At 32.1% G+C, this 14,761-nt stretch overlaps 1 protein-coding gene across 1 annotated transcript in view; it reads left to right on the plus strand.

Annotated features, from left to right (window-relative positions):
* Window positions 1-1,069: 1,069 nt before the first annotated feature.
* The window catches only part of LOC123660638, a 59,719-nt gene continuing 46,027 nt past the window's right edge, over window positions 1,070-14,761 (plus strand). The window contains exons 1-5 of the mRNA XM_045595694.1: window positions 1,070-1,078; window positions 1,871-1,987; window positions 4,427-4,557; window positions 13,619-13,708; window positions 13,993-13,995. Coding sequence (XP_045451650.1) covers window positions 1,070-1,078; window positions 1,871-1,987; window positions 4,427-4,557; window positions 13,619-13,708; window positions 13,993-13,995 — 350 coding nt within the window. The remainder of the gene's footprint in view (window positions 1,079-1,870; window positions 1,988-4,426; window positions 4,558-13,618; window positions 13,709-13,992; window positions 13,996-14,761) is intronic.

A 14,761-nucleotide genomic window follows, 5' to 3' on the forward strand; every position in this document is an offset into this window, starting at 1 on the left:
ACAAAAAATAATCATATAACTCATGGGCCTTCTTATATATCCTGCGTCGACCTCCGAAAAGGTCCTAATTTAATAAGATAATTTTTAATTGACTTAAGTTCATTTAAAATACGATCAAGATCTTGAGCCATTAACAATCATATATTATTATATTATAATGGTATATATTAATGGTATTATCATAATGGTATTTATATAAACACAAACTAGTTTTAAATAAATAAGCTAAATAAAATAAGGATTACAGTCCACTAAATATTTTCATACCTCCTTATGCGCACTGAACTACACATTATAAAAGCACCTTTATATGTATTACGCAATATAAAAAAAAAGAAAACGCACTTCACAAATTCACTAATCACTTGCTACTTGCTGGGTCCGCTGGGCTGGGTCAAAAGCTCGCATACATGGGACGTTCCGGTCTTGTCTACCAAAATTCCTCGAACTTCTAAACGTCGTTGCAAATAATTCTTGTCTTATCCATCGCGTATGGCATTTTTTATATAATTTGTAAACGTAGTAAATTAATATAATGCCACTCAAAATAGTGAAAATAGTTAAAATGATAGTATGGTACCCCAAATTCCAGTGCAACATTTGTACATCGTTTCCACTGTTTGAGTTAGAACCGGCTGCGTTCTGGTTTAAAAACACTTCTTCTTTATTCTGGGTTGATTGGCACATTTTAATTAAATATTGTTTGCAGCTTTAATATAATTGCGCAATTGCACTCGATAGCACAATCTAATTCTTTGCACTGTGACACGAGCATTGTTTTTTATTAGTCACTCCACGTAAGGTAAGGTATGCGGTGCCCGAGCGCGCTGATCTCCTGTTACAGGCAGGGTCGCCATGTACTGTGCAGATCAGTGGCTATTAAATTAAACACGTCCGAAGGGTTGAAAATATACTTTATTACTACTCCAATAAATGGATTACATACTATTATATCGTAGGCACACTACAGTAGGTAATTTGAAATAATATAATGGTACAAAAGATCAATTTATCTTTATTTTATATTTTTATATTGTTTCCAATGTTAAAAGGAATTTTAATCATTACAATGATAGCTGTATGTAAGTTTATTATAATATAACTGCACCACCTACCCGATCTTCAAATAAATAATACTCAATCCTATTTCGGGTTGGCTGGAAAAAATGGCTAACTAGCCCTAAGACCGCCTCTTGTACTACATATTTATAAGTTTTCTGTATTATTATTATTTTGTATTTCCATATTGTGGTGTACAATAAAGAGTAAATAAATAAAAAATAAATAAATGAACTATTTTTTAACGGTTTATTAGCCAAATCAAAATTTTGTTTACGGCTTTGAGCGCCAAGCTCTTTTTTTTCGGTAAAGATCCCTACACAATATTTAATTACGATTAAAATCGAATGAAGCTGGTGAACTTTAATAATTAACTAATTACAGCACTCGTATTAAAAAATATACTTAGAACGTAACTGTTTTTGAGACGTTCCTTAATAATTAGAAATTGCATGCTACCGTAAAGTAAGCGCGAAAAGATAACTCCCAATATATTCTATCATATTATTTAAGGCACCAAAAAATGTACGTATTTTTTTAAAAACACTAAAATGTTATTAATAATTATTTTATTTTTTCTTACAGTTTCGTGCCCAGTTTCGTGCCAAGTTACGTTCGAGGGTATTTGTCAAATGTCAAAACTGGCCTCTTATTTAGTGACGACTATAACCTATGCTCCATGACTATAACGAAACTAACATAAATTATAAGAATTTTAATGTTTTGTGAAATTACCCTCCTTGCTAGCATTGATGTTGTGATTTTAGTATGCATCAAATTGAAATACACAATTTATGTCAATTTTTATCAGGCGGACATAGCACACTCGGCGAAGGGCTACGAATCAGAGGATGAAAACGCGGGCAGAAAGCGGCAGAAGGCCAGCGACGACCGGCCAGCCAGCAAGACCACGATGTACTCCAAACAGGTATGAATTCGCGATAATTTATATATTTCAGCGATAATTTCTATTATAAATAAGACTTTTGAATAACTCTTGATGTAATGCTCTTGAAGTTGTGACCTACCGTCATTGTTGTATTATTTAAAAGAAACTACAAAAAATACACTGACGTAATTATAACAAAATATTTTATTAAGACATTTTATTAGCCTATTTACATTTCAATAGGCCAATAAAATGTCAATAGATTTCAATAATTACATTCTAATGCTGACGTAGTAAAAAAAATTCTATAAGTACGTAATTATTTTCGGAGTTCATATTTCAAAAGGTAGGACAAAATACGTCATAGATTTGTAATTAATAAAAATATTCTGTATTTCATAAAAAAAATCTACTCTAACGTGCATTTTCACAACAAATTCTTTATATACTACATTGTGAAACCTTACGTTGTGTACAGATCCTCAATCATAAAAGCAGAGAACAATATCAGTTATTTTAGTAACGGGTTGATGGATGAACTTAGCAAACAGTGCAGAAAGCCAAAAAATGAATATGAACTGTGTATGAAGTAAAAATGTTTAGTATAAGAATTTTATACAGATTTTATCCGACTTTCAAAAAAAGAGGAGGGGGAATTTGACTGTATTTTTTTTATGTAATGTTACGATTTTGATGATTCTTATCGTAAGCTGGTATTTGTCTCGTGGTCCCATTTAATGACTGTTTTCTGAGTAGTCTGTAATAACGCGTATTTACTTGACTATTTTTTCATGTACCTACGTTGTATTACTTGTCGATGTAATTGAAGTCGAATTGCCAGCATACACAATTATTTATATAATGTATTTTTTAACCGACTTCCAAAAAAGGAGGAGGTTCTCAATTCGACTGTATTTTTTTTTTTTTTTTTTTTTTTTTTTTTTTTTTATGTATGTTACATCAGAACTTTTGCCCGCGTGGACCGATTTTGACAAATTTTGTTTTAATCGAAAGGTGGTGTGTGCCAATTGGTCCCATTTAAATTTATTTGAGATCTAACAACTACTTTTCGAGTTATATCTAATAATGTGTTTTTACTTGACACTTTTTTCGTCGACCTACGTTGTATTATACCGCATAACTTTCTACTGGATGTACCGATTTTGATAATTCTTTTTTTGTTGGAAAGGGGATATCCCTAGTTTGGTACCGTGATAAGGAAACTAGGATCTGATGATGGGATCCCAGAGGAATCGAGGGAAACTCTCGAAAATCCGTAATAACTTTTTACTGGGTGTACCGATTTTGATAATTTTTAATTTAATCGAAAGCTGATGTTTATCATGTGGTCACATATAAATTTCATCGAGATCTGATAACTACTTTTTGAGTAATCTTTAATAACGCGTAGTTGCTTGACTATTTTTTCGTCGATCTACGTTGTATTACTTGTCGATGTAATTGAAGTCGGTTTTTTTTTCGTTTGCGAGCAAACACAATTATGTAAGGTATTTTTTCAGTCAGTTAATATATATATATATATATATATATATATATATATATATATATATAAGCTAACACATATACAATACTACTATTTATATATGAACAATAAATAATACATTCATATTTAGATCAGTTTCCCATTTTTAAGGCCTATTTTCATATTTATTGTTAAGAATACGTAGACAGGTATATTCTAAAATTTCACAATAACTACATATACATACATAACATATATGTACCACAGTTATTGAAAAAAGGTTACTGTAACATACGAGTATATGACTAATAGGATAAATTCATAAGTCCCCATGTTCAATATTTCATGGAGTCATAAAGATATCTCGATAAAAACGTTTTCTATAATCAACTTGTATATTTACATCTCTATCTGATTAGATATTTTCTTTATTTGCTCACTTCTCTCTTTATTTCAATGAATACAAATTCATGTGAATAAATTAATTTATCTCGGAGTAGGACTTGAATTCTTAATGTTCTATATGTATAAAATAAAGACGGTAGAAGGAATATTTCGTCGAATCATAATTATATCGGATATTTTTGATACAGACAGATATTTATAAACGTTTTTTGGTTTTGCTTGCAACCAAAAAACATATTTATGACTAGCCGTGGCTGCGACTTCGTCCGCGTTTTGGGTATTTACATATTCAACGTTAACTTTTTCATTTAAGAACCGATTGACATAGAACAAACCCCAAATGTTAAGTGAAGCCTACCACAATATATTAGTGTAAACCACATCTAAATCGGATAAGTATTTTCTGAGTTTAGCGTGCACAAACGCTCAGACAAACAGACAAAAATTCTAACAATCTATCACAGTCCCAATAATATTTTTTCTCATATATTTTCCATTTACAGACAGCGATCCGTTACATTTTTATTATATATATTGATTACAGATGTTATAAAATTAGGATTCGAGAGATAATTTGTAATTCTTTACAGGAGTTTCGAGAACAATACTGTATCAACAACAAACAACTGGACCTGCTGGAACTGGAGAAGTCCAAGAAGGACAGATTCCTCGGATGCCTGTCACAGTACCACATCGAGAGTCCATGCTCAAGATCAAATAGGTATGTCATACAATAGCCTTTAAGTACTAAACTACACATCCGTTTGTGTAATCTGATTGACTTTAATATATGGTATTGTGATAAGTATATAAAGTAAAAGTTATTTATTTATTTGGATGAAATTTCCAAGTATAAAATATATCAGGTGTATCAACATCAAAAAACGACTTTCATGTTGATTCCAGTGCAAATCCAAAACAACCAAAAATTCATATTTACTGCTGTGTTTATGTAGTTAATTCTAAAGACAGATAAACGAAATAGGTACATACGTATCACTTAACATTCTAGTACTATATACTCCGAGAAGTCCACTCAGAAAAAGTTGTATATTCTCTTAACAGTAATAAATTGAAAATGATTTAGATATTTTTAATAAAATCTTTTGTAACTCAAATTACGTCTAACCGGTCTTTTTCCTCAAAATTATCGATCCTGCGCGGTAACTGTATTCTAGATTATTCATTTCAAATCCGCAGTATAGTATCGTATATATAATATTATCATCATTACAGCCTATACAGTCCACTGCTGGACATAGGCCTCCGCAAGTTAACGCCAAAAATAACGTGAACTTATGTGTTTTGCCTATAGTCACCACGCTGGGCAGGCGGGTTGGTGACCGCAGTACTGGCTTTGTCGCACCGAAGACGCTGCCGCCCGTCTTCGGCCTGTGTATTTCAAAGCCAGCAGTTGGATGGTTATCCCGCCATCGGTCGGCTTCTTAAGTTCCAAGGTGTTTGTGGAACCTTGTTATCCCTTAGTCGCCTCTTACGACACCCACGGGAAGAGAGGGGGTGGCTAAATTCTTTAGTGCCGTAGCCACACAGCACTAATATATATATATATATATATATATATATATATATATATATATATATATATATATATATATATATATATATATATATATATATATATATATATAATGCATTTTATAAAGTACAATGTGTTAATGTGATATGCTGTGTTATATGTCAGATTTTTAATTCTTCAAAAAGTTTAATAATTCATTAAGTGGTGTTACAGCGTGAAGTAAAAAGCTTAATTTGATTATACTATATAAATAATACAAAAACCTTAAGTTATATATACATAATATAATAACTAAAAAACATTATTAAAAGAAGTCCCTTTAGACAAGGTTCCGAAGCTACTGGCAGCTCTCCCCCTTTGAATAGCTAGACTAATTCTTTGTCCGAAGTAGCTGCCAGCTTTTCGGTCTCCTGTGACGTCCAATAACCTTTTTGCTATTTCCTTAAAAAGTCTTATAGCGCTAAGACCCCACGGAGCAAGGGTCTCGACACCGAATAGGACAAAATCATATTTAGAGCCTAGATCTCTGTATTTGTATGCTTTAGTTTTTTCAGCCGCTTCACAAGCCGCATCAGCTTTGTTGTTGGTTCCATGTAGATGGGAAAGGGCCAGCGTGTCTGAACAGGTTACATCCCATACTAGCACCCGGCCCATCTTCAATGAAATTAAACTCATACCATCCGGTCTTTGTATGTCATGCTGTGTATACTCGTACATAAATATGATGAATGCTAGATAGCCTACAATTAGTTTAACTAAGAGAGAGATACATTAAAAATTGATACGATTGACTATAAAGTAATTGTATTAGAATATATAATAATTTCTTCAATTAATATTCAATAAATTGTATATACAATATAATAATATATAATTGTATATACAATATAATAATATATAATTGTATATATAATATTGTAATACAATTCTACATAATAACAACTAGGACGCTTATTTGATAAACAAGTGAATCAATAGATTAAACGGATCCTAGATATAGACATTATGATTACCAATTAATTATTCTATATACAACAGCATTGAATAGTTACTAATTACCTTGGTAATTAATATAGAAAGATGGAATGAATATACATTATGTGCCTCATTTAGAGCTGTAGGGATATCGTGTTATTTGTTAGTTTAGATAATTTGTAACAAAAAAATTAGAACTAAACTTGTAATTTAATGTACTAGATAGCCGTACGGTTTGGTTTTGATTACACTTATGATTAATTCAATTTGACCGATTACTTTTAACGATTTATTTTGAAACTACATTTCGGCGACGTTGCAGCGCCATCGTCACGGGTTATTGAGAAAGTCTTCTATCTGTTTATAAGTTACATTTTAAAACCTATTTTGATTTGATTTTTATGACAATCTAGCTGCGCCCAGCGATTTCACTCACGTTAATTTGAGGAAAAATGGTCTAAGCCTTCTTCTGTAAATGGGCTATCCAGCACAAAAATAATTTTTCAATTCGAGCCGTATTTCTTGAGATTAGCACGTTTAAACAAACAAACAAACTTTTCACCTTTACAATATCAGTATAGATGTATAGATTTACTCGCAAGCATTATCGTATTTAATAGAAAACGTTTATTTATTATATATATATATATATCTATCTGGGCGGTAGGTACTCGCGCATAGTAAATACGGTTTGTCCCGCGTAAATCCCGATTTCGCGAAAATTCCGGGGTAAGAAGTAGCCTATATGTTGCTCCACAATCTCCTCCATTTTCTAGTGAAAATCTCATAAAATTAGTTTAGCCGCTCATAAGATTTTCCCGCATACATAAAAAGATAGGCAGACAGAGAGACAACATTTTTAAAATCGATTTTTGTGCTTTAGTATCGTGTAAATAACTAAATCCACTTGATAAAACACAGTTATTTTGAAATCATAGAAGGACATTTCAATTTTATTTATATGTATAGATTATAAAAATCGAAAAAAAAATTGGGCTCAGATACACCTAAAATATAATAATCGTAATCTATCCTGAAGTTTATATCAAAATCTTAAATTATTTTATTTAAGTATTATTCAAAAACAATTTTGGGAATACATAATTATATTATAATAGATAATATATAATAGATAATATATAAATAGATAGTATATAATAGATAGTATATAATTTAAAATATATGATATATACAAATCTTTATTCAGGAAAAAAATATGTAGAACAGTAGGCGGCATTTTCAACGTGCCCAGTAAGGAACGAATTTACTTTGAACAAAATAAAAAAGCTATACCCTGAAAACTTTGTGGTCGTCCGTTATGGAATTTATTTCCTGAGGATTATTCGGTTTCAAACCGAAATGTGTCTTGAATACGTAATACGATATATATAGTCACATAACGCTCAAAATCAAATTCGAATTTTAAAAAAAGTGTGTCAACTCCGACGCCCGACTGGAGTTTACTCCTTCAGATCAACTGTCTAAATAGGCACAAAAAAGGCTTACTAGTCTAAAAAAAATTTACTATATCAAATGGTAAATAAACGAGCGCAACGCAAAGAGGTCATTCTTTCAGTAGATATTCCTCCTTATATTTTTTTTCATACCGGGAGCCTTATGTGAAAATCGAAGTAAACTCCAAAAAAAAGTACTAGTAAATATCCTGAGCTTTACGAGGTTGCAATTTACTTACAAGAAGGATGACAAGGGACTAAAGTTTTGTTATTAATTACAACTAGCTATATTTCCAAATACTTATTATAATATCTTCGAAAGATTTCTTCTGTAAAGCCTGAGGTCTGGTAGCAGGACAATGTTTTTAGGATTAGGCCCAGTGATAGAGACATTTATATTATCTATTACTAAACGACTTTTTAAAGCATCGGCATTTGTACTTCAAGCTATCGAGAGACGAAATATAAATAAATTTAATTATTTTAGGACTGACAACTCCCCACCTCCCTTACCCCTTATTGATAATTACGAATAGATGATGAACTTATACAATGTAACAAGGAATGGCAAACGATGACACAACTAAATAATAAACAATTCCACGACGCGTTGGCGCAGCGGTCATAGTACTGACTGTTGCACTGGCGGTCGCGGGTTCGATCCCCGCTCACGACAGATATTTGCCCATGTAGATGTTTGTCGTGATCTTTGCGTTTGTTCTTGTGTGTTTGTGTGTTTCCGGACCCCCGACACAGGAGAAAATCCTACTGGGGTCCGTTGAGTGTGAATCGTTTATTTATTATTTATAATCAAATTATTTATCTGTTAAAATGTGTACTAATTTCGACTACATATTTTTTTTTTTATAAATATGTTCTAAGTTCATACAACAAAAAAAAAACTGTTAAATTATATATTGATACTAAAAGTATAGCCATAAAATATATTTAAGATAGAGACGTAATGTGTCTGTGATAAAAATCACAAAATGGCTTCTATTCCAAATAACATTTTACCCAAAAGGTATACCAGATTCTCTTATCTACGATTCGTGTAGAATAACGTTAGAAACAGTTACGGAAAAATCTCTTTTCGAAATCATATTAGAGTTCCGTACCAAAGTGGGTCAATTGAACCCAATTACGATACCAAACTTCACAAAAACCTCACTTAAATTAAGTGGGTATTCTATTGAATCTATCTTAATATGTTGATCTAATAAATATCTCATAAAATGTAGTACATACAACCATTACAGGTGCACTCTCTCTGATAACTAGATGTCTTTCAAAGCTAGTAGCATTATATAGTGTTAGTGAAAATTAATAAAAAAAAAAAGCTTGAAATAAAAAATTGTAAGACGTACCTACTATAGAACCCTTCCAAGACGAGTCCAACTTACGTTTCTTCGGTTTTTCTCGTTAAGATCTTAGATCGCCCACGAGGCCTATTGACGTTCAATTCATTCATAGCATGTCTAAGCCAAAATATTTTCTTCCCATTTCTGCGGAGGACTTGAAAATTATTAGCCTCAAGTCAACAATAAATTGTTTCTGTTCAAACGTTTTATGCGTCACACGGAGATGAATAGGGCTATCGGGACTGACGAGATAAGAAAGGGATCATCGAATTAAACGGTTCTGGCTTCGAGTTTTCTCTTGTTTTTCCTCTTATTTACATCGATTAACTCGTATTTGATGCGGTTGTGATTTATTTAGATAGGGATTTTAGACTCAATGAAATGGAATTACTTTTTGCAGGCTCTGATATTCTAAAAAAATGAAAATGTTTGGTTTTTGCATATCGGATTTTATATTTTAACACTGCGTTATTGTGATATGTAGTTGGAAAAAAAATATCGCGGCCGTTTTGTTTTTATAATTGACATAACTTTTATTGTGTTTGAATCGTAATCAAATAGTTTGAGCTCTGTTTAATTAATACTGGGAATTAAACTAGTTAATTTAACTTGAATCAAATTAAATTTAAATTAAATTTAACACTACAGTTTCATCTTTAAAATGGTCACCCAGTGGTCGAAATTCGACCATAATTAATTTCAATTTTAGATTTGAACATTGTCAAGGTTCTGTTGTCAAAGCATAATAATAAACAAAAGAGTATATATGCGTGTGTGTCAAATACATTGTATTTTTTATGCACTCCTTGTGTATAAACTATAAGTGAGCAAAATTTCATACGTTAGCGCAATTTTCGTAATAACACAAAATTTTTGCTTCACGTACAATATAATTATAGATTCATACCCATTTACACAATTTTTCAAGTACAAAAAATTACCGTAACACTTTTAGGTTGTTTCTGCAAAAATATTGGAAGAGGTTTCTGTGGGCATTTCAACTAAACGGTTGAAATCTCCAATAATAAACAAAGCACCGCCGTTTATTATTGTAATTATTATTACAATTTATTATAATTTACCATATCGGACCATTTCTCGTTAATAACTACAATATTTACATGCAGTTAAAACAATTTTTTATATTTATAGCTCACTACAATATATACCACAAAAAAGTTTAATGACTACAATAATAAAAACAAAAGAAAACTTAACCTCTAAAGCACTACATTGTCACACTAAAAAAAACTTATAAAAGAAATGGTTAAGCATACAAGAAGTAACGTCTACGTTAATAACATCGTTACGAAATGTAACAGAAAACAATTCACCGTTTCTGTACCATTAAACTCAGTTAATTTATAGCTGAATATTCGCTTTAATGAAACACTTGAACATTTCCCTCACGAAATAAATCGCTTTGTTAATTTAGTTAAAATGGCAAAAAGTCTCAACGCTTCCTGTATCTGACCCCTCAATAGATTTCTCTCGATAAATGGGCTCGTGGAAAGTCTTCAGGAACCAAATTAAATATTTTATCACCCTTCTTTTCTGGATACTAAAGCTAAAGACTTTTCCATCGATATATATTTGAAGGTATTTTACTTTGATGTGTTGTATGATTTTATTGAACGTAATTTGAGAAATCACATAACGCGTGCGGTAAGAAAAAAACATATGTGAACTAAAATCGTGTGAAACAACAATGAGCAGTGATGCTAAGGTATAATGGTATACCAGCATTTACTATACTGCCGGTACAGTTATCTGCTATAATTACTTATGCTCAATTTATGTTTTGACTTTAGACTTTTATTGTTTTAATTTACCTGATTGAGATTTTAATGATTTGATTAATTCAATAAAACCTCGTAATTTCTAAATTCACGGTAATCGTTCTTAAGGAGTAAACTCTAGTCCTGTGTCAGAGTTAACACGCACACATTTTTAATTTATTAATAATGTTATATCACGAATTCACGATATATTTTTATTATACTACTAGCTGTGCCCGCGGCTTCGCCCGCGTTGAAATTAGTGTGTCACAAAGTTTTCCCGGCACACTTCCAGTGAAACTCTCATCAAAATCGGCTTAGCCGTTCCGTAAACCTTCTTCTTGCCAATGGTGGCGCCCTCTCTCCAATGGTGAAACCGCATAAAAATCCGTTCAGTAGATTTCGAGCGAATGGATCACATACACTTTTGGGGACTTTGTTTTATAAAACACTAACTGTTCCCCGCGACTACATCCGCGTGGTTATGAAGATATGCATTACTATTAAGATGTTTAACGCAAATTATTTTTTTATTTCAGTCACTTGAAATGCTTATCAAACTGAGTAACTTTTTAAAAGGCACAATTTAATATAATTTAATAGCTATTTTTATAAAATCTCTCTATACACCACATTTTTAGTTTTATTTTTAGGCTGTATATGTTTCATACAAACTATCAACCCCCATTAAACCCCCTTAGCGGTGGTATATCATATAATCCGTTCTTAGCGGACGTCTGCTAACTATAATCTACCTCCCTGCCAAATTTTATCTTTGTCCAACCTGGATGGATAGACCATCCAGCGATTTTTGAGTTCTCGTGATGAGTGAGTTAGTGACCTTTCTCTTTTATATAATTTTGCATTATTTGGACACCTCCTCACCATCTATAGAGCATACATTTTAAATTTCAAGTCTCTTACTTCAAAAACATAAGACTTTCATACAAACTTCCAACCCCCTTTTACCCCCTTAAGGGTCGAATTTCGTAAAAACCGTTCTTAGCAAATGTCTACGCCCTATAAGGAGCCTATTTGCCAAATTTCAAGTTTGTAGGTGTTATAGTTTCAGAGATTTCGTGATGAGTGAGTAAACCTACCATCCCCCGTTTTAACCCCAAAAGGGAGTTGATTTCTAAAGATACATTATTTGGACACCTTCTCATCATCTATAGAGCATACATTTTAAATTTCAAGTCTCTTACTTCAAAAACATGGGACTTTCACACAAACTTCCAACCCCCCTTTTACCCCCCTTAAGGGTCGAATTTCGTAAAACCCGTTCTTAGCGGATGTCTACGCTTTATAAAGAGCCTTTCTGCCAAATTTCAAGTTTGTAGGTGTTATAGTTTCGGAGATTTTGTGATGAGTGAGTCAACCTACCATCCCCCGTTTTAACCCCAAAAGGGAGTTGATTTCTAAAGATACATTATTCGGACACCTTCTCATCATCTATAGAGCATACGTTTTGAATTTCAAGTCTCTTACTTCAAAAACATAGGACTTTCATACAAAATTGCAACCCCCGTTTTACCCCCTTAGGGGTCGAGTTTCGTAAAATCCGTTCTTAGCGGATGTCTACGTCCTATAAGAAGCCTACTTGCCAAATTTCAAGTTTGTAGGTGTTATAGTTTCGGAGATTTCGTGATGAGTGAGTGACCTTTCGCTTTTATATATATTATTATAGATTATAGATTATAGATTATAGATTATAGATTATAGATTATAGATTAAATACACTATTTATCAATGATAAAGACATAATGGTGCAATAAAACAGGCGTTTATAATATTATTAGTATGCATAATGAATTCTATATTATTTTGTTTTATAATAAAAAAACAAATCTAAAAGAAAAAAATTGAGAGCTCTCATTTAGTGATTATCTCTATCTCTATTTAAAAAATCGATTTGAGATTCTCTGTGATTCTCACGAACGGTGAAAGAAAGCCTGACATTGAAGATCTCTCCCCATTCTTCATCCTTTTATTCCAAATCTTTTACTTTAGAAGCTTGTCGTCTTTAGAACTCATTGGCAATGTCTATTAAACGTGCTCAAACATTAGATACGTTTGAAAGACTCACTAAAGAAATGTATTTATCGTCTTAGTTTATGTTAAGCAGTTTTTTTTTCAGTGCTTTATACTGTGATATTTTATATATGTGTATGTTTATTTGTATATATTATATATATATTATGTTCCTTTAACATTAAATTTTGCGCCCCATCCCACACTCGCTATGTAATGTTATGTCTTCAGCCCAAAGTTTGCTTGGAAGAGATCGCTGCATTGGCGATGAGGCCGCTCGTTGCAACTGATGCAACTTGTATTTTCTTAATGTCATGTATTGTTTACAACTTTGTATTAGTCTGCGAAAGTGTAAATAAATTAATTATCAATGTGCAGTGAATGCATTAAGAAGATCACACATGCGTAATTGACAAAAGGAAGAAATTATTTATATTTCACATAAGTGCAATTTCTTATTCCACATAAGTGCAAACCAAGAACGATGAAATTCGGGTTTAAAAGGCAAGAATATAAAGACTTAGTAAGTTAAAGTAAAAAACAGGGATTAGCTAAAAAACTACAAAACTGTATCCATGAAAGACAAAATGTACTTAGTTATCAAAAATCATATTTTTAATGAATTAAGATTTACATTTAATTCCAGGGCATCATTTCTATCCGTGTGTGTCCGTCGTCGAGTGCCCTCAGATGAGAACCTCAACACCGATTATGCACCCATGCAGCGGTTTCCCAGGTATGTTTGTATACTGCTTAATTTTCAGCCACACTTACTAACTTTCTAAGTTTCATTTGGTTTGCTCAATGTTCAGTTAATTTACAAGTTAGTTAAGGTGTGTGAAAAACTGAGTATACACGAAGATAGATCACTTTTCTTTCCTTAAGTTAGTTGAGGAGACAATTCTTAGACAATCTCTCTTGAGAAGTATTGATATGTTATTGATCACTCGTGAAATGTTAGTTTATTTCGTAGCATAAACCAAAAGAATATGATCATTTTTAACTGACTTAAAAAACGAGGAGGTTACACAATTCGACCGTACATATATATATTCGGGGATAGCTTCGTAGTTTATGAACCGATTTTGGTAATTCTTATTTTGTTGAATAGAAGATTACCCCACGGTGGTACCATGATAAGAAAACCAGGATCTGATAATGGGATCCTAGATAAATCGAGGGAAACCCTCGAAAATCGTAGTGACGACTAGTGCATTCGTTAATTTTTTTCGTCTACTTACGTTGTATTAGTTGTCAATGTAATTGAAGGCGGTTTTTCGTTTGCTAGCAAACACAATTATTTTTAAAACGAGTACACGATTTTTGTTTGCGTTTGCATTTTTCTTCTATTATACAAGGGCAAGTGCAAATTTTTCAGTAGTAGTAAGTAAATAACATTACTTCTTTTTCACTTCGAGTGGATTTTCGCTACCGTAATATTAAAATAATCCTATTCAAAGAGCGTTATTTAATTCTTCGGTTACCGTTTTCCCCAATAGCTGTCAGTTTCGGTGATCAAAATGGCTTTAGCGGAATAACATGACAGGTTACATGATACGACCCTTTAACAGAAAGCTATTTTGCGTAATTCGTGCTTGACGTCCGCGGTTACACTAGCGTTGATTTTTGATATTTGTTTGTTGTATTTATACACATCTACTTTTGGTTATCGATTCCTATAAGGCTCGTACTAGTTTTAGTTGTAACTTTAGTATAAAAATACTTCAATAACGACCACAAAGACCACGTTTGACCACGAAAATGTTTTTTTTTTTTTTTATTGTTTTGG

This window comes from Melitaea cinxia, chromosome 15 (assembly GCF_905220565.1).
Source record: "Melitaea cinxia chromosome 15, ilMelCinx1.1, whole genome shotgun sequence".
Classification (NCBI taxonomy): domain Eukaryota; kingdom Metazoa; phylum Arthropoda; class Insecta; order Lepidoptera; family Nymphalidae; genus Melitaea; species Melitaea cinxia.